Source organism: Nelusetta ayraudi, unplaced genomic scaffold (assembly GCF_046127955.1).
Source record: "Nelusetta ayraudi isolate G7.1 ecotype Tasmania unplaced genomic scaffold, CSIRO-AGI_Nayr_v1 ptg000059l, whole genome shotgun sequence".
Classification (NCBI taxonomy): domain Eukaryota; kingdom Metazoa; phylum Chordata; class Actinopteri; order Tetraodontiformes; family Monacanthidae; genus Nelusetta; species Nelusetta ayraudi.
In genome coordinates, this window is record NW_027466109.1 from 3,598,544 (window position 1) to 3,625,074 (window position 26,531).

At 46.0% G+C, this 26,531-nt stretch overlaps 1 protein-coding gene across 1 annotated transcript; it reads left to right on the plus strand.

Moving 5' to 3' along the window:
* The first annotated feature begins 5,236 nt into the window (after positions 1-5,236).
* colgalt2b (collagen beta(1-O)galactosyltransferase 2b) lies at positions 5,237-25,962 on the plus strand. Its single transcript, XM_076039167.1, has 12 exons — positions 5,237-5,800; positions 17,197-17,307; positions 17,422-17,539; positions 18,218-18,352; positions 19,262-19,466; positions 20,338-20,457; positions 20,794-20,867; positions 21,132-21,238; positions 21,569-21,701; positions 21,985-22,112; positions 22,212-22,418; positions 24,884-25,962. Exons 1-12 carry the CDS (start codon positions 5,556-5,558, stop codon positions 25,155-25,157), a joined length of 1,857 nt encoding a protein of 618 aa, XP_075895282.1. The 5' UTR covers positions 5,237-5,555; the 3' UTR covers positions 25,158-25,962.
* The last annotated feature ends 569 nt before the right edge of the window (positions 25,963-26,531 follow it).

The following is a 26,531-nucleotide window of genomic DNA, read 5'->3' on the forward strand; positions in this document are numbered from 1 at the left end:
TCTTTTCCACCCTGACGCAAGTGCCAATAAAGGGTCCCACTCCTCCCATCTTGGTGTGTGTGTGTGTGTGTGTGTGTGTGTGTGTGTCTGTGTTTGTACTCGTGGTACATTAACTGTGAAGGTCTTTATCAAGGTACAACGTGTTCCTGCCGCTTAAAGTCCAAGTTCCACAGAGCTGTTCCTTGCCAAAGCTTCTCAAATAAGACCTTTAAATGCCATCGAGGATGAGCAATAAATTGTTAGCTTTAATTTGTTTTATCTGAATATTGTTGCAGTTCTTTTTCTTTCGTTTTTCCAGCCAACTCTTATTTCATCCATGCTGCTGAACTGTCAAATGAGCATGGGAGAAAGCCTTTTTTTTTTTCCTTTTTTACAAGAAACCGTTCTGTTTAGGTTGGTCGTGACCCTCCATAACGACACATTTAAGAAATAGGGTTTACCAAAAATATATAGGCTCTAAGGCATTGGTGTCAAACTCTGGCCATTCTAATTATATTTGGCCCACAAGGCAATACAAAATCACTCCTAGAGCTGGAGCTCTGGTATGCAGCGCGTGTATTGCTAATACTACAAATCCCAGAATGCTCTGCTAGTATTTTGGTGCCTCGATTAGAACAGGACGTTCATTGAAGGAAATTATTATCCTATTGTACTTCATTAGTTTATTGTTGTTATTTTATTTCTAAATGTATCATTAGCCCGTGGAAAAGGTTACTGATTAGGGCATAAGATTTTTATTTACATTTTATTAGTTTTGATTTGAATTTGATTTTGAAATTCAATTTTGCATGCGTGCATTATTAAGTTATTTATTGTATCGTATTAAACTTTACTTGTTTCATATTCAGGTTGAAGCAAAACTTGTTTGGGTCTGTATGAAAAGGTTCACTGTTATAGCTAGAGGAAGATTTTTTTCCACTAAATATCAGTGTTAAGCCACAACTTTGTCCAAGTTTAAAATTTTAGCCCACTGTGTATTTGAGTTTGACACCCCTGCTCTAAGGTGTTGCTTTTTGTCAGCTACTGGCACTTTTCAACGGCAGGAATGCAGTGTTTGTATTACAGATTATCAGGTATAGTCAAACAAAAAGCATGAAAAAAGAAAGTTGGGAAACAAAAGTTTGGAAACACTGGCCTCCACCTCAAACACCAGCACTCCCACTGCAAAAATGTGGGTGCAGTTCAGCGTTCTGGGCAGCAGAACCAGAGAGAAAAACACACTGCAGCCACCATATAACCGTGGGAAAAACCACAGTATAGTTTTTACACCTTCAATTGATTGTCCCGATCATTTATACATAACACTGATTTTTGAAGAGGGGGAAAGACGCCACACACAGCGCACCCTGCTGGCCTGTAATGCAACGACATCTGTCTCCTTCTCTGTCTGTTCATGTGTAGTCACAGAGACATACAGAGCACAGAGTCTCTGGCTGTTACCAAGATGTTGAAACTGTAACGTCAAGCTAGAAAATACCATATGTTGTCGCTCTAACGGGATGTTATGTCAGTTTTGGAAGGAGTGCAACAGTCTTCAGTTTACAAGTGGCTTCCACTTTGGTTTTTCCAGTGTTTCTGACGTGTTTCTGTGAGCCAGACAGGGAGAGAAAAACTGCGGGGGGGAAAAAAAAAGCTGGGGCAGTTAAATGTTATGGGCTGGCTGGTTGAACCACAGAGTTAAAGACAATGCAGTCATCACCTAATCATGAAGACGTGTCCTGTCTTTTGGAATCACACTCGTTTCCCCACAATTTAATCATCTTCTAAAATTGATTTTTTTTTCTTCGTTCAAGCCCTGCTTTTATTCGCCTCTGTAACGCTGTAAAGCGCTGCAAATGTATAAATAAACTCCCTTTCTTTCCTCGTGTGTGTGCGTGTGTGCGTGCGCTTGTGTATGCATGTGTGTGTGTGTGTGTGTGTGTGTGTGTGTGTGTGTGTGTGTGCCCACATAGAGAGTATGAGTCAACTCTGAGAGGCAAGGCGATGGATTTGTGCCTGGATGCCCAGCAGGCCTCTGCTCCGTGTTTTAACTCATTCCAGCAGTTCCCCACTGCCTAATGCTCAATTTGGACCAATCCACAGCAGCCTTAAAGCCATTCCTTTAGAAATGTGACCCCCCCCCCCCGCAAAAAACAAAAACCCACCACACTGTCTTTCACCATACGCTGCAGACGAGGATGATTCTCTTTCTCTCTTCCAACGCGCATCCTCCCCAGATGTGCTCCCTCTGTCCCCCACTTCTCCTCCCCGTCCATTTGTATGTAAAGCCTTTTTCATGCAGATCCATCCTCTGGATTACCTTGGCAGGAGGAGTAGCTGGCATGAGGCGGGGAGAGATGGAGGGAGGGATGCAGGGAGGGAGGCCGAGGCTCTTCCAAGGTAGAGTTGGACACATTTGCATTCATGGGGCACATCCAAAAGAAGCGACGACCTACTTTAAATGCCAGGAGACTAATTGTTTCTCGAGTAAAACACACCATCACCGCCGCCGTCGCCGCCGTCAAGCCTTGACGCGGGGACCAACATTTGAAGGCTTGTCAGCAGAGCAGTGAGACCTGCATATGGAATGAGCAAGGTTGGCTGTCAGGGTGAATCTATCCATTTTTATACCAGCCACCATGTCTCATCATCTTCAATCAGCTGACCATGGGTTGGGCTCTATAATATGTCCACATCCAGCAGGAAGTACCCCCTGTCTGGGTGGCTAGGCTAAAACAGGAGCGCCATCTGCTGGTTTGACCTCCCTCTGCGATGGAAATAGCTCTCCAGCAGATGCATGCTCCCCGAGCTCTTAATGATATACCGCTGTCTACAGCAATCGTCATATCAGGCTGACAGACATGAAGGAGGCGTGACGTCCCCAAGACCCCCCCACCCCCTCCCCACACACACACACACACACACACACACAGGAAATTCAACAAGCGAGCAGGCTGTTCCTCTCCTCAAATCATTTATTTCCACCGAGCTGTACAGATGGAGTCACACCAGAATGATGTGCTGCAAAAAAAAAAAGAGGGAGTTCAATGAGCTGTGTGCTTCTAATGATGAGTGCTTATGAAAGGGGGTTGTTGATTTCGGCAGTTTCCAGCTCACATTTCCACCCCGCTGAAATAAGGTCTGCAGCCGCAACAAAGAAAGGGCGGTAATCCCTCAGCCATCCACATTTTTTTCATGATTGCATTCACAAGGAGAAGAAGAAGGAAAAAGAAAATCCAACATGTGGTTTGCCCAGAGGGGTTTTCTTCTATGTATTAAGCCCAGCCCGCAAAGGATTTGCCCTGCTATTTACAGCGGAGCCGTATTTAGGCCTGACTTTCTCCTGCAAGCGCAATTTACCAGACCCCAAAAAGCTTTTGCTGTGCCTAAAACAGCCCTTTATGCCAAACACACATAAAAGAATGATCTGCTCTATCAGTCATCCACAGTTCAGTCGCAGAGAGGCAACATGGCTGCCTGTCAAGAAGTGAGCCGCTGAAAATTACACAGTAGACGTTTGACTCCGGTGGGAAAGAAAACACAGCGGACGACATGACTGAGTGCAGTGACAGAGCCTCACACTGGGCCGGCGTGAAGTCATTCATAAAGGACATCACCCTCCTCAGCCGAACCTCAGCACTCATCTCCCTCGTGTCTTTCAGTCTGCACATTAGCACGTTAACCAAAAACATTTAAAGTTCAGCAGGCAATTTTCAAGTCCAGCCTTGATGCTGAGGGTTTGTGGACGCATTCCAAAATGTCAGATGCAACATTTCCCAGGTGTCTTTCAGATTTATCTCATGTATGGCATGTTGAATCCATTTGAACCAAAGCAATTCTTTAATTAAATTCTGCTGCTAAGATATATTTTGGAGGAGTGGGTGACATGTTTGACTCACAAGGGAAAAGCTGGAGGGGTGAAAATGAGAAATGGGATTGGAATGAAGCATGACGCTTGGCACCTCCCCACCTCCTCATTTGCACACTTGAGGGGACACTAGAGGGCGCTAAGGCATAGCACTGGCAGGTGAAAGTCTCATTTTGTGGCGACTGAGTGCTTCAAACAGCAAAGTAGACACAGGGCAGAGTTCCCTAATTACCTCATTGGAGCGGGAAAACATGACCAGGTGGTTCAGACAGACAGAGCGGAGACACAGACAGCAGCAAGTTGGCCCAGTCCATCCACAATTTAGAAAAAAAAAGGGCAGGGGTGGAGAGTTACAGTAAGAACACATGGTATAACATTATGGTGACACGCAGAGGCCAGGGATGCCAGCTTTATGAAGGTTTATGTTTACAGAGACTGGACTTCACAAGACTCGAGATGCTTCCAGTGAGTTTTTTACTTTTCCGCAGGAGGTTTGCAAGGCAGCTGTTTGTTTGTCAAGTGTTTGACTGATGGTGCCACATTGGTTTGGCGTGCTGGCCTTCAGTCACGCTCGAGGCGTCTTGTAAACGTCTCGTGCCCAGAGGTGTTTCGGTGTTTCATAGGAATGACTGGGACTCTTTGTTTTCTACTCCTTTGACGTTTAAGTCGTAATAATTTCTTCTTCTTTTACGAAAGTCTGTTTTCTGAAGTGTTCACTTTGATTTCTTTCCCTCTGCCAAATGGGCTCTGGTCCACAATTTTTGATGTCCCATCTCCCGATGTCGTGTCAATTCTACCTGCAGTTGACACAAGTGAGGCAAGAAAAAGTAGAAATCAAGTGGTGTTTGGTCAGGAAAATACAAACACATACATGTCTTTATTGAAGTCAGAGCTGAGGTTGCATTATATAGCAAAAAAAAAAGTTCTTATTTAATTAGCATCAAATGCATTTACACATTATTCAGCTCTGAATCAAATCTGGACATTGGAGCCACATCAAACCCTATTTTTCATATCCATTGTTTATTGTTTATTACGGATCCCCATGAGTCATCACCGTAGTGAAGACTATTCTTCCTTGGGTCCACATGAAAAGTCAGACACTACAAACATAAAATGACACTATCAACAACAAAATACTTAGCGAGTGGTATTCACCTTTTAAAACCAAGGAAAAACCAAAAGTAACATCAGTATCATTACCACCCGTGTAACCATATTAACATTTGGATGAAGGTTACACTTGCGTAATTTTGCCTTTTCTTGTAAATCTGACACGCTTTTACATAAGAAAAAAAAAACAAAAACTAAAGGGCTGCAAAGCGGGAACAGCGGCAGTCAGACGGTGATTACTTAACACCCTGCAGCTACGCGTCTGAGCTGTCAAAAGGCGTGGACATGGAACAAGCTGAAGGCAGGAAGAAGAACGCCGCGAGCTGCAGCCACACCTCGACTCCCTCTGACAGCTCATCATTTGTGGCTTTTAATTATTTATATTTTAAATTTATTATTTATTTATTTCCGGGGGAGGGTCGCTAGCAGCAGGGGGTGTGTGTAGGGTAGGGGTGACGCCGGCCCCTCTCCGTCCCACCCTCCAGCCAGCCAGCCAGCCCACCAGCCCACCGTGTCTCCCCTCTTCCTCGCTCCTCGCTCCCACGGTGCCACTGCACCTCCTGCTCTGTCGGCGGCGGATTGTGGAGGAGACGAGATGCGGCCGCTCGGTGCGCTGTGGCCGCTGCTGCTGCTGCTGCTGCTGCTCGCGGCTGCGGTGCCCGGCGGGGTCTCGGAGCTGGTGACCCTGGTGCAGGAGCCGGCGGTGGGAGCCGCCGAGTCGGCGCTGCTCAGACCGAAGGTGATGATCGCCATCGTTGCTCGCAACGCTGCGCACAGCCTGCCGCACTACCTGGGCTGCATCGAGCGGCTGGACTACCCGAAGGAGCGCATCGCGATCTGGTGAGGGGACGCACTGCACTTTGTGTGTGTGTGTGTGTGTGTGTGTGTGTGTGTGTGTGTGTGTGTGTGTGTGTGTGTGTGTGTGTGTGTGTGTGTGTGTGTTTGACATTTGCGTCGTGCACGAACTCGCCCGAGGATTGAAGTGTTTAAACACCCGGCGATGACAAGGCAAACTTGACTTGTTTCTGAAATGTATAGCAGCGTGTGTCCTGACCTGCTGCTGCGTTTTTGTTGCTCTTTTTTCTTTTTTTCTTTTTAACGACCTGCTCACCTCGCGTGTCTGCCGGCATCCAAATTGCACACTGTAGGGGAGAAGATGAAAGAGCCCGTGAGCATGTTTTGGTGTGACTTTACCCCCCAATCAGTGTTTCCTCTATCCGATTCAGCACAAACGTGCAGAAACGACGTCTTAAAACAGCAGGGGAGCTCTTGCAGGTATGAAAGAGGGGCCCTCGCTTCAGGTGGAGGGCCCCCCCCCCCCCAGGCAACAGGCTCCTCCTGTGCTGGCCAGGGCCCCACATGAGCGTAATGAGATGATGTGAAGATATGAAAGAGGGCAGCCTGCAGGTGGATGGATGGAAGCAGACAGTGACTTGGTGTGTGTGTGTGTGTGTGTGTGTGTGTGTGTGTGTGTGTGTGTGTGTGTGTGTGTGTGTGTGTGTGTGTGTGTGTGTGTGTGTGTGTGTGTGTGTAAGTCATGCATGTAATATGTGTTTGTGTGTGCTTTTGTGTGTGTGCATCAGGGTTATTAAAGCTGATAGAAAGACTTCTGACTGGAGGCGACCTTATCATCAGCGCGCCGGACCTGACTGGCCTTTATGTAGTTGGTAACTGACGCGGTGCCACATTCTTCTGCCCTTTAGTGCAGAAGTGCTGAGTGACAACACATGCAGTACAACCCACCTTTGTGTGTTGTTTTTTTTTCCAACACGGTGTCATCTCTCTTTCCCCAGAGTCAGTGAGGTTGAACAAAGTAGTCCTGTGGTTCAACGCTTGTTTGTGTCACGTACACATGCACATGATCTCCCGGTTTGTCACTTTGACTCAGAAGATGATGGGAAGATCAGATGAAATCCACCACTGGGATATTCACATGTCATGGCAACTCAAACTGTACAGATGGAAAAGGAATGAATAAAAAAAGGAGACATATGTTGGAATCTGGCTGTCACGAAGCATTCTGTTCTTATAAAGGAGTTTATGCAACCCCAAGAAAATGAATGACATACATTGTGAAAGCTGTTAACCCTGTAGGGACATCTGTGTCTGATAACTGGCAAAGTGGGGGAGGTGGAGGAGGTGGAGCCGAGTAGCGGCGCTGTCTGTCTGTCGTACAGCGCTAGTGAGTAGAAATTGTTTAAACGCCCACAGGACATCTTGCACAGGGCCTCAAGTGCTGATTTGTCTGCATGTTGTAAAATGAATTAGCCTCACTGGTGGGTTTGTCAAAATGGTACGTTTGGCGATGCGACTCCCACGATTCTGAGCCTCTTTTGTTTCTCTTCGACATCGTCATTACTGCCTGAAGAATGACTGAGCCAAACCACACAGCCAACGTGCAATTCAGCGAACGCTAAGCAGCATGACTACTATTACAGCATCTTACAAGGCATGGTATGAGCCCAATTAGTTTGTAATATGACATGATAGGTTAGGTAAGAGAAGTGAAGTTTTATGATCACTCTGCGGTCCTACTTTTACCGCCACTGGCATGTTGGGAAGCTTAAAAATAGAGGGTCTGACTCTAGAGCAAAACCCTATGGAATCTCTGGTGTGAAGCAGTCAGATCTGGATTTATCATACACGCGGTGATGTAAAGAAGAACGTGAACAGACATTACCACAGATTACTGGCTTGGGCCTCAGCGAGAGCACACAATGTTCCGCGCTGCTCTCGGCAGCCTCCGAGGAGACGAGCGCCGCCGTCCTGCAGCGAGCCGTCCTTCAGTTCACGCTCTAATCTGAGGAGGAGGATGGGAGAAGGAGTGGCGCGGAGGAAGGATGTTGACGATCAGCTTTAATAATGGGTGTGATGGAGTCAGCGCAGCCACGGCTCGCCTCCAGCTTCCACCCACAGCACTGGATCATAATGTTTTGTTTTTGCTGTGGTCGTTGAGCCACGGTTGGCAGTGCGTAAATGTGGTTGAGAATAACGAGGAGAAATCAAGAGTAATGACACGTGGATGGTTCATGTTGGAAAAATCCTTTGACGGATGCACGATAGATAGAACAACAACATCAATAACGACAAACTGCAGCGAACACAGACTTCAAAAACTACAAGTAGCTCTGTCTTTGCAGCAGTATTTCTATTGTGGTCAGAGGCCTCTGGCAAGTGTTTCTCCTAATGGGAGCTAATGGGTGGATTCCTGATCCAAGCTTGATGGTACCAGACCGACACAGTATACACTACCAGGCAAAAGTTTGGACACACCCTATGAATTTGAAATGAAAGAATTTATTTTCTATCATTCTCATGACTGTTGACATTGCACTACGTATGAACACACATGGAATTATGTAGGAGATAATAAAAGTGTAATATAATGTAAAATAACTCAAAGTTTTATATTTAAACTCTTCAAAACAGCCACCTTTCATAAAAAGCATATTTCGAGTTATTTAATGTTTTCTCTGCTGCATAACTACATATATCTTGTTCATACATTTAATGTCTTCAGTATGAATTTACAATGTAGAAAGTACTAAACCTGAAGAAAAAACAATGTTTTCGATAGTGTGTCCAAACTTTTGACTGGTAGTGTATGGAGTATACTGAGTCTATAGTTATATAGCAACGACGCCTGATGGTCATCTAAGTGGCGTGAACTAGTTTTAACCACAGTCACAACAACAATGTGAGACTTAAACTTAGTGTTTCAACTGTCTATCAGCTTTTTGGGTCCCACCAACGAAAAGAACAACAACCCAGAATGACGGATGCATGAACGATGGCTCAGTTACCACTCAGCTCAGTCAGATTCGGCCTGAAATATGCTCTGGGTGAAGAATGTTGCTCCGAGCGTCTCGCACATCGGGTCGGCTCAGCCTCTGATGTGATGTGACAGTTGGGATGGTCAGTGAATATCTGCCCTTGGACGTTTCTTGCCCCTGCATGCGGGCGCAGGCTTAACGGGGAGGTGTCGGAGCAGCGCGAGAGAGACTTGCACGTTGCTGTGAAAGGATGAAAGAATGCAGGAATTTAGAGAAAGAGGGTGGAGGGGGGGATGGTCGGGCAGAGAAAGAGAGAGAGAAGGTGGTCAACAATTCTTGGAAATTACCCAGGGGGCATTTAGTAGGTTGGTTAATCCACTGTGGAAGAGTGGATTAAGCAGCCTGCTCGGCTGCTCCAAAGGGGAAAAGGCTGCTTTGCCTTTTCTCTACAACAGGCCTGTTTCTCTGCTCAGGAAGGTGAATATGATTGCATTTGCAAATAGGTTTACAAGTGGAAGAGAAGTAGAAGAGGATGGGCAAAGCAGAAGTGAATAAAACATGTCGCAGTTTTGATCACAGCAGGAAATCCAAGGCCTCAGTGGTTGAAACACGCTACAGTCAGACTTGGATGTAAAATGAGCAGCTGAAAGGAAGGGAAAAAATACAGAAAAACAAGACACTTCTAAGCTCTGGAGTTTTGCATCGCTGCAAAGTTACGTTAATTTTCTGAAATAAAACTACATCGCTCCAAAATGCCATTCTCCCCCAAAAAAACCTTGAAAGAAATGAGTAAAGGTGAAGTGTTGACCTGCCCTCCCACCACCTCACGCCCTCTGCCCCCGTTTCAGGCCGTCTGCAGTTCAGTCCCTTGCGGCTCTGCACATGTGGTGGAGACATTTCCAGGTGCAGCGCTGACCCGGCTGAAATGATGATGATGATTTGCGGACCGGCCAGAAACTGAACCGTAAAAGCGGATCCCAGAGCGCTGACATCATGCTCCTTTGCCCCCGCCGGGCTGATTTTCACGCCTTCATGACGACATAGTGCCTTGTCACTCAACTTAGAGCCACTCACTGTGTATTTAAGGACATCTTTGTGCTTGAAACAAAGCAAGGATGATTATATGTATAATAATGGCCAATGCTAAATGGATGGCTGTAAATTCTGACGCATCTGAAAGTATTTTGCCTGTTTTCCATCACTGCCTCGTTACGTACTGGGTGGATGTGTTGGCAGCAGATGTGCCCTGTGGGCTCTTATTTCTGTCAGACAACTGAGACCTTTTATGCACTTACATCATGTGTTTACTACAGCCAGAGCCAGCCACATTCCAACTGACGAGAGCTGGAAATTATTTGTTTAGTCCGCCATGCCTTGCCATCATACGAACAATGAGGAAGAAGAAAAAGCGAAAAAAAATCTTTTTTTTGAGTGAATGATTCCTGCTGGAATGTGGCAGTGATGGGCTTTGCAGAGACTCATGAAAGGCCACATTGACCTTCTTTTTAAAACAGAAAACGTCTGTGCCTTGACGGGACACTTTAAATTGCATGCTGGGTCATGTGGCCGTGGTCCCCCTCTGCTTAGCTGCAGCGCTGCTCATTTTTGACCCCCAGGCACAAAAGCACAAAATACCAGGGTGCAGCTTTTTTTTTTTTTTTTTTTTTTATTTTTTTAAAAACTGTCTGTTGCACTCTTTCACAACAATTTCAGTGAATTTGAAGGTCGACTCTGCCGCTGTGCCTGCATCCTGAGCTTAGTTTACATTAGCTGCTAAACATAAGTGACACTTAGCTGGACATGAACCACGTGGATAACATAGAACACCATACTTCTTTGCTTTAAACGGTCTAAGCATAATAAGCTGTATGGATGACGAGACGTAATGTCTCCTGGCCGCAGACGGGCTGCACATTATCTTTTTATAGTGCAAGGAAAGTAAAGCATAGTTGCTTTTATGGAGCTTTTTTTTTGGCCCTGGCAATCAATCAGTCCTCATGTGTGCACAAACCAGCAGCTGTCATCCTGCAGGAGGCGAGAAGGGAGGAGAAAAGGTTTTTGTTGAATGCCGAGTTGAGGCTGGATATGGGATTTGTCTACTGCAGATGTGTCTTCCCTGCAGACTTTCCCACTGAGGACCTAAAGCAGAGGCTGTGCACGCTCATGCATGCGTGCGCCACCTTGGCTTTTTCCTAGGGAAGCAGTCTTATGCAAAGATACGGACAGTGAAGAATACGCTGCTGTGTGTTTACAGCAGTGGGATTTGACTGTGAGCAGCAGCGCATGCTTTTGGCTGGAGTCAATATCAGTTTTGAACACATTTGAGACTTGTGCATCTTCTGTGTGCATTTCACTGCTGCCACACACAAAAAAAATGTGTGTTTATGTCTGTACTTGTCTTTTTATTCTTGCCTGTTACAACCCTTGGAGGATGACCTTTTTTAAATGAAAGCATTTTTTTCAGAACCGCACAGTCAACGCCGACACTGTTATCACCTGACGACTTGGATTCGTATCAAGTGTAAAAACTGGATCCACCCCATTTAGTCTGAGACATGCTGAAATGAAATCATCAACACGATAATCTCCTACCATTAGCTCACTGGCCCCGCCTCCCTTTCTGCACCGCTCCAGGTGTTTGTGCTTGTGATTCTTGGCTCAATCAAGCTCCTTCAGGCATGAACTTGCATGTAGATGCAGGTGCAGTTAATAAAATTTAAGCTGTTTCATGTATTCTAGTGAAGCCTGTTCATTGGGGCCTCTTCCACAAGAGCAGAAGCTGAATTAATGTCATTTAAGGGATTAATGTCATATTACAAAGGGCATCTTTGTTGCTGTTTCATGCCAAAGTGTCTTAAAAAACAAGTCTGCTGAGTCAATCTGTAAATGCAAATTCTCAAATTTCCTGTATATTTTTATTGTCTGAGCTCCACTGCCGCCGACTCTTTGACTGTTGACTGAGGGATGCGGCTAACGCTCAGGTTCATTGATGTGTGTTTTTAAAGATCTTCTGTCCAGAGGACAGTCGCAGCATCGCTTGCTATCAATTTGAAATTAGTGTTTGGTGGGAAATTAAGATGTGATTCTTCCTCATAAAATAAATACTGTTATCACAAGACGCCCGGGGCCAAGTAAAGCCATTTTGCGGCCAATGATGAGGCGTTGGCTCAGCAGAAATTACAGCGTGAGCCACTGATATTCTTGCTTCCAGCTACAGTGACTTCCCAGCCTGGCTCGGCCTCACCCAGGACCTGCAGCTCGCAGTGTTTTGTCCCTGGAGCTGCCTGCCCTGCAGCAAGAGAGGTCTTCCTCTAACTTGCAAGTTATTGCACTTAAACACGGAATACTCGGTGGAGGGACGTTTCCGATCCCTCGGCCTCTTCTTCCACTGACTTTCTCACGGACTCTATCGACACGAGGAAGTCTGTGTCGGGACTTTTGCCAGTCCCTGCTAAGATTCTCATCGTCTTCTGGCAGCATCCTGGCTGTGTTGTCAGGGCTTGGCAGTGCAGTGGCGATGGAGTTGGCACATGTTAAAAACCCGCTGGTATCAGGACATGAGCCTTCTCATCTGGAGTGAGGAGGCTGATGGCTGATGTAATGGCTGCAGATTCACTTTTAGCCTGCAGTTAAGAGCAATGTTTTCTTTAATTCTCAAGGTTTTAGTGGAAAGAGGGACTCGAGGTGCTTCAGTTTCATCGTCAGATCTCTTTATTTAAATGTCTGTCTGTCACTTTCCTTGCAGATATTTTTACATGTCTTCAGGCAATAATATGTTTGATTGCTTTCAGACAAAAGATTTTTTTTTCTGCATTTATGAAGGCAAGCGGGAGTAAAGTGTGAACTTCAGTTAGTGGTCGGCCCCGGTCTACCCATCATGCTTTGCCCTCCACTTGCTTTTACTACAGAAGTTGTAGATGTCTTCCATTTGACCCTATAGCCCTCTCCTTCAGACTCCCACTTTCACTTGTGACTTTCAAAGTCTGGTTCTGCTGCGGCTATTAAACGTCTCTAATATTCATCTTTGGCCACATCAAACTGCAACATATCACACGTGGTCATCTGGACCGTCCTCCTTTTGTTTGCCGGGCCCTGAATTTGCTTCATATTACTCCGCGAAAACAAAGATGTCTTTACCTTGAAGGCGCCCACTGAATTTGACACTGTAGTGCGAGCGTGGAAGCCTTGGAATCCTATTGTTGACCCTGAGAGGCATGAGGAATTTCAGTCCGGGGTCTTACCTCAGTGACCTGACTCTGTCTGCACTCTCCCCCTCCCCCCTCCCACTCACCTCTCCTTTGCTCCACCTGTGTAGCCTTACCTCCTTCTCCTCTTCATTCTCCACCATTACCTCCTCCTCCACCGCCTCCACGTTGTCCTCCTCCTCCTCCTGTGCCCCATGAGCCCATCAAGAGGCCTGCAGCCACGTCAGCCTCCACACGAGCCAAAAGTCAACACACACACACGCGCGCACACACACACACGCAGGCATGGTGATTATGTCTGAAAGAGGCATTCTTTGTTTGTAATTATATGCGTGGCCCCGTCATTATTGAACGTGATATCAGATAGTTTATTTGATCAACGCTCGGCTGTCAGTGGCCGGCCGGAGCCTCTCAGACGTGTGTTTACCTTAAAGGGCCGGTCTCAAGGACAAGCCTCTGTGTTTAAGTCCAGATGTCACCTCGAAGCACACACACACACACACACACACACACACACACACACACACACATTGTTGCCCGATGCATCTTTTTTATGGTCATAACCAGTGCTGTTACGATTACTCCATAAATGTAATCCAACTACTGATTATCTCCGTTTAAAAGTAATCTAATTACTTCTCTAACTACATTGTTTCATAAGTAATCAGTTACTAATTACGTAAAAAAAAATTGAAAACGTGTTTCCTGCACATAACGTACAATGAACCACAATATTCTTTCATTTAGACGAAATGAACTCAACATAATGTTTGTATTTCCAGCTATCAAACACAGTTGCTGTTTTTTCTTTTGCCTCCGCCATGCTTGTTTTGGTGCGTCATCACATAGCAATGACATTGAATGCACGGCTGGGAAAATAAGACATTTTTAGCTCGCAAAAAAATTCAGAAAAGTAATGTCGTTACTTGATAAATGTTACCATTTTTGCCAGAGTAATCCCGTTACATTACTCTGTTACTGAAGAAGTAGTTTAGTTACAATATTGGATTGCCTAGTAATAGATTAATCACTCAACTTCTAAACGCATTTCTATTCAACAAGAAAAAAAATGTACAGTTGCATCTCTGGTGGGTATATTGTGATTTTCAGATGTGCACAAGCCGTATTGAAGGCGTGTTGGGGGTGGGGGAGCAGTGGGATGCTTAGGTGAGGTGGCATGTGTTGTCCAGATGCTGAGTTTAAAGACAGTACGAGGGGCGGAAGCCCAATCCCGGAGCTGCAGGCTGCAGAATAATGAGGATGCAGCTCACAGTAAACTTCACAGGAGGAATGTGGCAACAAAGCGAGAGTCGAGCAAAGCCATGTGTTAAAAATCCTGTCGGGAGTTGCAATAATTGTTGCCACGAAGTATATTTAAAAAAAACAAAACCAACAAAAAACACCCCTCCTTACTACTTTCATTGGCTCGGACACAAATAAAGCAAGCAGAGTCAGGTTTAGCCGAGTCTGTCCAGTAGCTGGGAAGAGGGAGATGGGTTTGTCAAAATGTGACGAGATGGACAAGACGTAACTGAGAAGCTGTTCAGACAGGAGGAGACTGCAGTGCCTTTCAACAACCATCACCGTCCAAGTATCATCTTCAGCAGAGCCAGTGCAGTCCATCCTTTTCATGGCAACAGTTACTGAAGTAATGAACCTAAAAGGTCCACAAGACATTTTCCATTCCTTTGTAGACAACCTGCAAACTCTTCTGGTGTCATTTTTGTGTGCAAACCAGGTCTGATAATCTATCGTACGGATATTAGTACCTTTAGAATTGAGTCCATTCAAAAGAAAAACCGAAACAATGATTGAACTTACAACATTACAAAAAATGTCTTATGTGTGCCTTTGTCATAATCTGACAATTTAACTGCAATTTCTTTGGTCCGTCCGTCAACTTGTCATCTTTAACATTTCCACACAAAAAACTTCCTCAAGTCAGATTTAAAACTGGCCGGAGCTTCTACAGTCTCACACACTTTGTCGCCAACTTCTCCTTCAACAAAAGCTGCATCCCCAGCTTTTGTTTTGCCACCAGGTCTGAGTGAAGATGCAGGCAGACGGCGCCTGTAGTTCCTTAAGCTGCACTTTCCTGCACTAAGGGAAAACAACACTCTTTTTGCCAGTCAAACAATCATATTTCCAACAAATGGCAGGCTGCAAGCTGTGGAAAAATATTGTTTCGAATGCACCTGAACGCAACTTTACAGTCGGGGCTCTGTTCTCATCTTGCTCATTAACATGGTGTCAGACGTTTCACTGTGCCGCGAGGCTGCAATTTTCCCCTTTAAAGGCGGACCTCCTCCTTTATTCACGACCAGTTTGGGACTAATGCACACGTGTGCAGACACGCGCACAGACAAAGGTTACAGCTTTAACACAGAAATCTGCCTGTCTGAATTAGTTGGAATTCCAAAACATCCCCTGTGTGTCTAATTCCACGCAGGACGGTGCATGTTTTCTAGTCATTTCTGCGTCTGTGCCACACACTTGTGTAATTGTTTTTTGTAAACACCTGTGTGAAAACAGGTGTTGCTTTTTAACTGTTGCTCGTCTTAAATACGGGTAAGAGGTGGGCAAACGCTGTTATCTTCTGAGCAGAGGGTGTGTGTGTGTGTGTGTGTGTGTGTGTGTGTGTGTGTGTGTGTGTGTGTGTGTGCTTGGCTAAAATTAGATGCAAATTTTGGGAGAGGAATATTACAGGAATATTACAGCAAGCAGTGGAAAACTCCATCGTGCTTGATGTGTGTGCACACGTGTGCGAGTGTTTGTGTGCACTCACCTCTGCTTGTTTCCACATTAAGGCTCATTTTCGGTCTTTCTGCAGGTGGCACTCGCTGCCTGTCCTGGGATTAAAATCTATCTAATAATGTACATCTATATTTTCTTGTTCTTCTGAAATGAGATACGCGTCGGTCCCACAGCCCCTCACACGCCCTCTCACAGTGGCTGCAGTGTCCCGCCGTGTGGAAATCTCTGTGAAGAGACGGCGGTGTGCAAAACCGCAGGATGGACAAACAAGCAGCTGCGTTTGTGCCTGTTTACGCCGCTGTCAGGCACAGGGCACCTGCGCTTACGCTGCCGTCTCGCCTGCAAAGGATTCCCATGATCTGTTTTCCCATATATTTCCTTTTTTATTTTAGGTTTCTGTCTCAGAATAGATTCAAGATTCAAAGATTTTATTTGTCACGTGACATTACATGGCAGTGAAATGATGAGGGAAATGGTGAGGCAAAACCTGACGTGATTGTGCATTACGAGGATTGAAGAAAGTGTGAAACAAAAACAACTCTAAAAAGTAGTAAGTTAAATGTAAGTTTTACAAAAGATGCAAAGTGCTGATAATAACCTTGTTTGAAGTGTTATGCAATACAGTACAGTATAATATAATATAATTAGTTTCAAACAAAGGAATGCACGGTGACGCAGTGGTTAGCGCTGCCGCCTCACAGCAAGAAGGTCGTGGGTTCAATTCCGGGGTCCTGGCCTGGGACCTTTTTGTGTGGAGTTTGCATGTTCTCCCTGTGTCTGCGTGGGTTCTCTTCGGGTTCTCCGGCTTCCTCCCACACTCCAAAAACATGCATGTGAGGTCAATTGAACATTCTAAATTGTCCGTTGGTGTGCATGTGAGTGTGTATGGTTGTTTGTCTCTATGTGGCCCTGCGATGAACTGGCGACTTGTCCAGGGTGTCCCCTGCCTTCTCCCTAAGACAGCTGGGATAGGCTCCAGCAGACCCCCGTGACCCTGAATAGGAATAAGTGGGTATAGAAGATGAATGAATGAATGAATGATCATAGTAGTAATAATAGTGCAATAGTACAGTATTATATAATACACGTAATATAATTATTTACATGCATATGATATAATATAATATATTGGCCTTCACTGAGCTCATTCTGTCGGCAGCCGGAAGGTCAGAACCTCCCATCGGTTCCTCTCTTTGTCTTTACACTGACCCTTCAGACCCTCTGCCTGCTCCTGCAAGGCCGTTAATCAGGCAGTGAGGGAGCTTTACGGCCCTTGAGGCTGCAGGTCGTTGTGTCAGAGGGTAATTAGATGAGTGCTGAAGGTTGCGTGCTTGCAGTCAGAAGGTCAAGTATAGCCCTGGCACTCATTCCTCTGCAGTGTCCGACCAAACCTTTCGCTCTGCTCCGTGGAAAAGAGTCCAGGCACGTGTCCGAGCACACCTCCACCCTGCGGCCCTGGTCAGGTGACCTTTAACTCTCTCTTCTCCCTCTGTTTCGGTCTCAGGGCAGCGACGGACCACAACATGGACAACACCACGGCCAAGTTGCGCGAGTGGCTGAAAAGAGCCCAGAACGTCTACCACTATGTGGAGTGGAGACCCATGGAGGAGCCCAAGTGAGTCAAACCTTTTGCACTTTAATTCTATGGGAGCTCGTTTTTTGGTGCTGCGAAGATACAAATCCAAAAATCATGTATTGCATCCCCTTTTTCACATTTTGTTTGTGCCAGGTCCTACACAGACGAGTGGGGTCCCAAGCATTGGCCTCCCTCAAGGTTCAACCATGTGATGAAGCTGAGGCAGGCGGCTCTGAAGGCCGCCAGGGAGCGATGGGCTGACTACATCCTGGTAAGACATCTCCTCAGCCGCCTTCAGTGGCCTACTGAAGTCTGCAGATTTGGATTCTGAGATGATTCATTTTGATTCCATGCACCTTGGGCCCAATCAAAATAGGTGATTTGCTCAATGAAACTAAGCAAGGAGCACTTTGGGGTTGCACAAAAGAACACTTTGTGTACCGCAAAAACACCTTATTCCTACGTTCATAAAAGATTGATGATAAAAGAGTCACGGTGACTGTGAGGCATGAATGAAGGAGCTGATTCCAAGAAGTGAATCCTTTTCTTCAGATTTGTTTTTTAAGTGTAACACCAGGAGCGCTGACGGGAGCCAGCCTGCTAAATAGCAGCTGGTTGACGTCACTGTGTGTCAGACCTTGCAGTTGTCTCTTCACACTTGTTGTCACCTGCCCATCAGTGTGAAGCGGAGCAGCACTAAGTTGACAGCGGGCCTCATGTGCTGTCATCCTTGCATATCAGCCGCAGCTGCTGCCATCTGCGCACGTAGGCTCTGCTAGCTATTACTGCTCACCATTAAACGTTGCTCCAAAGAAAAGTATTGTTGCAGGCGAGCCTACAGATGTGCAGCATTTCTGCCAGCAGGAGTGTGAGAGCGTTTTCCACGTGTTTTCCATGTTGTTGCTGTTCCAGTCTAGCCTTCAAACGCCCTCCTGTGTCCCCGCTGCAGTTCGTGGACAGCGACAACCTGTTGACCAACCCCCAGGTGCTCAACCTGCTGATGGCAGAAAACCTGACGCTGGTGGCGCCCATGCTGGAGTCGCGCTCGCTATACTCCAACTTCTGGTGTGGCATCACTCCTCAGGTGCAGTATTTCAAACCGGCTCACTCTTCTCACAAGCATTTATATGCACCAGCCTTAAAAGTGGGAACCGATCCTAGTGCATGGCCCTGCAGCAGTGCATCTTTCCTTATTTCACTCTGTCTTCTTTTTCTTCTTCTTAGTTTTCCACTCATCCAACCCACAACCCCACAAAGCAACATGGCAGCCTATTAATTTCAATAGAGATTTTTAGGTTTATTTTGGATGGACAGTGCATGTTAATGAACATTTATTCACTTAGAATAACCCTAACCCCATCCATTGTCCATAGATAATTAAGCACATACATTTAAAAAGAGAGATTAAAGACAAAAAAAAGGTTGCTCACAAGGCAACAACAAAAAAAATCACTATTTTAAAATGGTTTCCAGGTTTCTTTAGCATTCTGTGGCCCCATAGAACATGCACAGTATTGTCACTTCCCATCATCATCATGCCTCTGCAACTAACGTGATGAATCAGGACGCATCAGCCAATCAGAACGAGCGTAGTCACAGCATGTACAACGCTGTGAGGTCACTCTGGGAATAAACTCTTTTCCGGGGATTTTTGAACCTTTTATACATTTTTAGACAGATTAAAAGTCTGTGACTTAAAAATGTAGAATGTAGAGATTTATTATGAACTGTCTTTTGGGCCAGAGGCATCCTATTAACTGTTTTACAGGTGTTAATTTTTGTATTTTGTGTGTGGGATTGGCTGCAGTACCTCAAGTGGCCTCTGGAAAAAGTAGCAATGTTGGCAGTCCAATATCCAGTCATTAAATACATCCATAGTCCAACCTCTCCCTTATTGGCTCAACCATTATTGCCACAGTTTCCATTGCAATTTTCCCACATGTCCACAAGTTGATGCACATTCCTTAATGTGCACCTCCTCGCTCACCCTCAGGGCTACTACAAGCGAACCCCGGACTACCAACCCATCAGGGAGTGGAAGCGGCTCGGCTGCTTCCCCGTTCCCATGGTGCACAGCACCTTCCTCCTGGACCTGCGCCGCGAGTCCAGCAGGGAGCTGGCCTTCCACCCACCTCACCCCGACTACAGCTGGGCCTTTGACGACATCATGGTGTTTGCCTTCTCGGCCCGTGAGTCGGGTGAGTCTTTCGGGAAACGGTCGACTCGCAGCAAAGTGCCACATTCAAGGAGCCGCTGGCCAAACGACGGCCCTCCTCTCTCTCTATTTGTCAGCTGGACGTTAAAGAGAGCGTCGCCGCGCATTGTGCACATTGGGCCTTCTGCGACGCTTTCACGGACATGTGCGAGACCAAGAGGGATCAGTCAGTGTGCTATCGTGCTGCAGCATCAGTGAATTGTGGATTCGCAGGTTGAATAATGAGGCGTAGGAAACAAACAGACTTGTTAAAGTTTCCAGCAAAGGGATAAACAACTGAAAAACTAGGTGCGCGCAGGCATTCTGAGGAAAGGCTCACAAAAACACAGATGGCTTGGTCTTCTCCATAACATTTGTGTGTTATTAGCACCATGTTTACGCACACAGAACAAAGTCAGAATATTAGACTTTTTGATGATTTGAGGCCAAATGTGTGAGAAAGTGAGAAATCCTGACCGATGTTTGCAGCTGTCTCCAGGAATTTATTGTTTTCTTTTTTCCTATCACTTGGATCTACTAACAGTTACACAACTGTTGAGTGGATTCAGTCTAACCAGACGCTATGGAATCCGAAATGGAGTGCGTGACACAAAATAAAACAGGAACCGTCTACTGTGGCGTCCAAGTCACAGGATACAAATCAACTGAGACCCACAGCACACTCAAATCTGAACCACAGCAATTAGTTTATCATTCAATGGGTGTTTTTCACATGTCTCATTTTCCCCCCATTTACTTAAAGCCTCTGGGAATTCAAATCCACAGTTGCTCCTTTTGAAATGTTAAATTAGACCCTGATGTGTGACACATGGTAATATATTTCTTTGAAACTTGTGCGTGTGTGTGTGTTCCAGGAGTGCAGATGTATGTGTGCAACAGAGAGCACTACGGTTTCCTGCCCGTCCCACTTAAAGCTCAGCAGAATGTGGAGGATGAAAGAGAAAATTTCATACACACAATCACAGAGGCTCTGAGTGAGTGCCCATGCACGCACACACACACACACACACACACACACACACACACACACACACACACACAGACTTTTGTCTTCAGCCTTCTTTGATTATTTCCCCTCTGGTTTGTTTCTTCTTCCTCTTGACCTCTGAGACCTTTCCTGATTGCACGTCCTGGGCTCTGTTTGATTGAGGTCTCCTCCTCACCCTGTGCCCCCCCCCCCCCCCATAATCCCCTTTTTTCTCCTTTTCTGATCCTTTTTCTTCTCTGACTCGTTATAATCTACAGTGAATAATCCACAGAATCCACAGGAAGTCACTCTCCAACTGTTGCTCTTCTCCCCTTGTCCGCAGTCGACCACGACATCGAGCCCTCCGACCACCTGTACTCTGCTCCGTCCCTGCAGGACACCATCGGCTTTGAAAAAGTGAGTGAAGATTGTGTTTGTCTCTTCTGGTACAGTATTTCTCCACATATTTACAGTTTTAAGCAACTTTCACTTCCTGTTTTCATGACACTTCTTCTCCATTTCTCCATCCAGTTTTTGAGTCCAGTTCAGCATAATTTTGTTTCTTTGTTACCTTTTTTATGGTGCAATGGAACAATATAGAACTGGAAACACACTTGAGGACTATGCAAATGAATAAACGTTTGCTTTTTTATTTTAAATGTTTTTCATCTTGTTGTCCAGATATTCCTCATCAACTTGAAGCGTCGGCTGGACAGAAGAACCAGGATGTTGAAAACCATGACTGCACTGGGCCTGCATGCTTCACTGGCAGATGCTGTCGACGGCAAGTAGGTTGCACTCAAGTCTGCTCGAACCTCAGCCAACCCTTAGACCCCTTTTGATCTAAAAACACTGACGTGTTGTTACTGCATCTGTCCCATTTTCCCTTCTCTGCCACTTTTTCTTCATTCGCTTGAGAATGCCTTGATGCATCCTGGAGCCTTTGATTAATTGCAAATGATTGCCTTTACAACGCTTGTTGACTTTACAAAGAATTTTCTATTAAGTTTTTATACAGACATAATTACATCATGGGAAATTTAAAAGGAAGAAATAATGAAGAGAGATTATTAACCGCTGTTGACGCCTGCTGCTGCTGCTCCTTCCCTCTGTCCCAGGGCCCTCAATTCATCCCAGCTGACGGCGCTGGGAATAGAGATGATGCCGCGCTACAAGGATCCTTACTCTGGACGTGTCCTCACCAAGGGGGAGATCGGCTGCTTCCTCAGCCATCATTCTATATGGATGGAGGTGAGAGCCGGGAAAAGAACCTTGACAATATGGGGTGGCAGAAAAAAGCTGTCAGGACTCACTTAGAAGTGCTGTGTAGAGATTCTCTATATTTTGTGTCTGAATTGGTAGATTTTTAATTTGATTAGTTTTTGTACATCCACTTGTGCCTTGGTGCATGCTGATTGCCCAGTCAGACCCAGAATTGCTTGGTTTTTGGTTTGCTCACATATTAAATGTTGAATATGTAGAGAGGCGTATTCCACACTGCTAGGTTTCATCTCCAGAATTCTCTGACTCTCAGGTGTTGGACAAGGGCCTGGACAAAGTCCTCGTCCTGGAGGACGACGTGCGCTTCGAGCCCAGGTTCAAACGGCGACTGCAGGCGATCATGGACGATGTGAACAAAGCCCGGCTGGACTGGGACCTGATGTAATGAAAAAAGAGAAATCCTTGTTTCATTTTCACATTGCGCAGAAGTGCAGGGAGGTGTTTGAGGTCGAGCATCATCGTCGTCGTCCTGTCTTGCAGCTACGTGGGGCGGAAGCGTATGCAGGTGCAGCAGCCGGAGCGGTCGGTGGACGGCGTCAACAACCTGGTGGAGGCCGACTACTCCTACTGGACCCTGGGCTACGCTTTGTCCCAGCGGGGAGCCCGGAAGCTGGTGGCTGCCGACCCCTTCACCAGGATGCTGCCCGTGGACGAGTACCTGCCCGTCATGTTCAACAAACACCCTAAGTCAGTCTTTTTTTAAAAAAGAAAAGCTATTTCTGTCAACGCTGCAGCGCGCGGTTGCTATATATAATTTTCCCATTTCTATTTTCCAAAGCACAAGTGATACAAAAGCACAGAGGGATGCACCGCAGAGCCACAGGAAGGTTTATTTCGGTGTTGAGCAGGCAAACACAGAAACAAAGAGACGTTTCGATAGAGTGGTTAATGAGCAGGCAGGTCAATATTGACTGAGAGACCACCGGTGCACGTACGTAGGAATATAGAGCAGATCATTTTAAAATCAACACTTGGAGGATGAGCGCAGGTACGAGTGTGAACAAGAAGACTTCGGTGTAAAGCGACAAGTGCACGGCAATTCATTATTTCTAGACTGATTGGAAGAGGAAGCTGGTTATTTGTCTGGGTCTTTGACATATGGTAGCGTCTCTTTTCCTCTTTTCCTTCTGGTGCACCGCCATCCGTGCTTCTCTAGTCTTTTTCTTTCGCCCCTCTCCATCACACAAGAGATGAATTGTTCCCGGGGTTCACCGGGTTTGACACCTCTCACAGGACAACGCCTGCTTCTCTGTTTTTCCTTTTCTCCTTGGGGGGCGGGGGTCGCCACTCGCTCCACCTTCAGCCCCTCCTTCCTGTTTTTCTTACCTGCCATCTTATCAAAAATCACTTTGTAGAAGCGCATCAGTGCTTTTGGACCAAAACAAACCGTGGCACGCAGGCGCTATAACTGAGGTGTTTTTCGGCACGGCGGTCACCAGCCGGAGTAAGTCACTTTAACTCTGGAGCTGATGACTCCACTGACTATGTCTATAATGCTTGTTTTTTTAACTTGTATGTAGATTCTTTAAACCAGCCACCAGCCCCCTCGCCCCACATCCTTACCTTCCAGTCCCACGCTCTTTCATCCTCTTATTCTTTTTTGTACACACACACACACACAAACCTGAGCGTGCCGCCTCGCTCATGCCACCCCCTCCCCCGTCCTCCTCTCCCCTTTTTTTTTGAGGAATGTGGGCCAGCGCGACTCTTCCTGCCGCTCGCAGAAGGGACAGGATTCCCATTGATGGGAGCCCGACTGGGGGGGGTTGGCTGGGTTGGAGATGGACACAGAGTGAGTGTGTGCCTGTTGCTATATAAATACATACAGATGTGTGCCCAGTGTGCAGTGTATAGGCTACGGGTGAGTACACTTTGTGCAAAAGTCACATCGGAAGAAAGTGGAAGGAACGGAACGTGTAAAAAAAAAAAAAAACTATGCAAAGCGTGTGTGTATGTATATATAAATCCACAATGGTGGCTTGTGTGATTACATTTTGGACTTGCTGTTGTTTCCAGGGGTTGGCAGGAGGTCTGGTTGGAGCCTACTGCTCAACAACAGCTGTAACCAAAAGCAGAAAAGAACAGGACAACAAACCCAGTGACAAAGCCCTCATTGTGTCAAGTGTGTGTGTGTGTGTGGGTGTGCATGCGTGTGTGTGTGTGTGTGGCTCAGCTCCTCTAGGCCTCTGATCGAGGTGCAGGGTTTCACTTTCCTTACGTTGAGCCCAGAGGCTCAAACTCCAGTGAGGTGACCTCTGCGGTGACCTCCTACAGTGCTAGTGCGACTCGGGTGACGCGTTGCACCCAAAAAACCTTGAACCTCCCTCACTACCATGGTTCTGCTGGGGTTTTTTTTTGTTTGTTTTTTTTAGCATGAAGTACTAGGTAGTGTTTGGGTCTTTCGGTTAAAAGAGGCAGCTGATGAGACGCAGTGTTGTTGGGATTACTCCATAAAAGTAATCCAACCACTGATTACTGATTACTCCGTTTGAAAGTAATCTCATTACTTCTCAATTGCTAATTACTTTAGTTTAAAAAAAGATAAAGTAACAGCTGAGAACGTCTTGTTTCCTGAACATGACGTACAACGAACCACAACATTCTTTCATTGAGACGAGATGAACTCAAAATAATGTTTGTATTTCCAGCTGTCAAACGCAATTGCTTTTTTTTTTCTTTTGCCGCTGCCATGCTTGTTTTGGTGCATTGTCGCATATCACTGATCAATCTGCCTTATCGTTGTTTTCCTTAATTTCAGACATTTTGTGGATAATGAGACATTTTTAGCTTGCAACATATTTCAGAAAAATAATGGAATCGTTTCTTGATCAAGTGATTATGATATCATTACCATTTTTGCCCGAGTAATCCCGTTACATTACTCTGTTACTACAAAGTAGTTTAATTACAGTAGTGGATTGCTTAGTAATGGATTCCTCACAAACACTGATGAGATGGCTGATCCCCCGAAGAGCAGCCTCACACAGTGAGAGGCCTCACAGAAAAAAAAGAAACAAACTGCCTTTGAGGGAGCGAGTATGAGGTCGTCCTGACTGAACTCGCGCTGGAGCCCCGTGAACAAACAGGTAAACACTTGCCGGCAAACAAAATAATCCCTGCCCACCTAATCCTCTTCCTCTTCGCTTCCTCAGCACCGACTACATGTCTCAGTTCGAGCCGCGCGACCTGAAGGCCTTCTCTGTGGAGCCGCTGCTCATCTACCCCACGCACTACACGGGCGAGCCGGGCTACTTCAGCGACACCGAGACCTCCACCATCTGGGACGACGAGGACATGGCCACGGACTGGGACCGGCAGCATGCCCGCAAGACGGCCCAGCAGGACAGAATCCGCCCGGTGGCGCAGAACAGCGTGACGGGGGACTCGCCCCCCCCTGCGGCCCGGGCATCGCGGGACGAACTCTGACCCGCTGACTGGGTGCAAGACGGAGACTCTTGTGTTTTTTTTTTTAACGGCCATGCACACGCGGTGGGTTCACACTTGAAAAGACTCTGGAGCAAACAGGCCGTGCAATCTTCTACTATTAGACACACACACACACACACACACACACACACACACACACACACACACACGGGCGTGCGTGCGACGGTCCGAACAAAGAGTAAATAGTTCTTCTCATCCGCTGCCCGGCGAGGAGACACACAGGAAGAGGAAGAGGACGAGAGTCCGGGACGAGGGCCAGCACACCTTTGACAAAAGCTTTATTTATTCCCCCTGGCGCCCTCTGTGGGAAGGTGGAGGCAGCGACGGCCCGAAGTATTTGCAAGACATGAATGAAAACTTTTTTCCACAGGTCAAATTTTTATATGTTTCTTGTTCAGAACATGCAGACGTGTTTTCCCCCCTCCCTCCACAATGTTCAGCTAAGGAAATATACAAGCGTGTTTACGCGTGTTTTTGATTAAAAACCAAACGTGCGTGAGAGACGGGATGCTAAAGTAAGGATGCCATGCTGTCAGTTGATGTCTCTCTTTCTACATTTCTTTCTCTCTCTCACACACACACCCTTGGCAGCAGGCTGGTTCTGCTGTTTGCGTTTCAGCTCATGCACTCATCACTCATGCAGTAATACATGGTCTGTTTCATGGCATTGCCCTTTGAGGTGTTATGTGGGGGGGGGAAACAATCCGGATGACTGAGTTATTCTTGTCCTTGCATCGGGCTGTTGTTTGGCGTTGGACTGAATCAATAAAACAACTTCTCCATGTCTGTCTCTATCATAAATCTTATTGTACTGCTTACTTCTTAAATGAATGCAGTACAGACCGTGCCTATGTAATATAGTAAAATACAATAATTTTAGTGTAAATTGTGACAAATTGTGTTCATGACTGAAGAGCTAATGTTCGTGCAGTAACTGTCTCCAGATCCAAAACCACGCAAAACATAATTATAATTATATTTTAAAAAAGAAAATGCATTAAATGTGAGCCTAAATGACGATATTCACCAGTATCTAAAATGCAATTTACTTTAGAGAGTGGTCCTCATCATGGGGTGCAGGAAATACGGACTCAAAATAAAATGCTTGCATAAAATCAGCCTGTGAAAAATTATGTATTCATGAAAATACATTTTCATTAACAAGTTTTATTTGCTGCCTTTTAAAGATCAGAGACAGGCCTAATCTGAAACCCGGTGAAACAAGCGGGTGAAACCGTAAAGGTACACAGCTTTCCCATAAATGTAAGGTTTTAATGCCTGGATCAACTGTGATCTGAGCTGCAGGAGCGGGGACCCCTGTTGCTCGTTGGCACAGGAAAATTCTGCTAACTG

What these genes read in the sequence shown, in the direction of transcription:
- colgalt2b (XM_076039167.1), top strand. Translation starts at nt 5,556, where the DNA reads ATGCGGCCGCTCGGTGCGCTGTGGCCGCTGCTGCTGCTGCTGCTGCTG. An exon ending in GGTGTGGCATCACTCCTCAG is followed by an intron (nt 18,353 to 19,261) that starts GTGCAGTATTTC and finishes GCTCACCCTCAG; the next exon opens with GGCTACTACAAGCGAACCCC. An exon ending in ACACCATCGGCTTTGAAAAA is followed by an intron (nt 20,868 to 21,131) that starts GTGAGTGAAGAT and finishes CTTGTTGTCCAG; the next exon opens with ATATTCCTCATCAACTTGAA.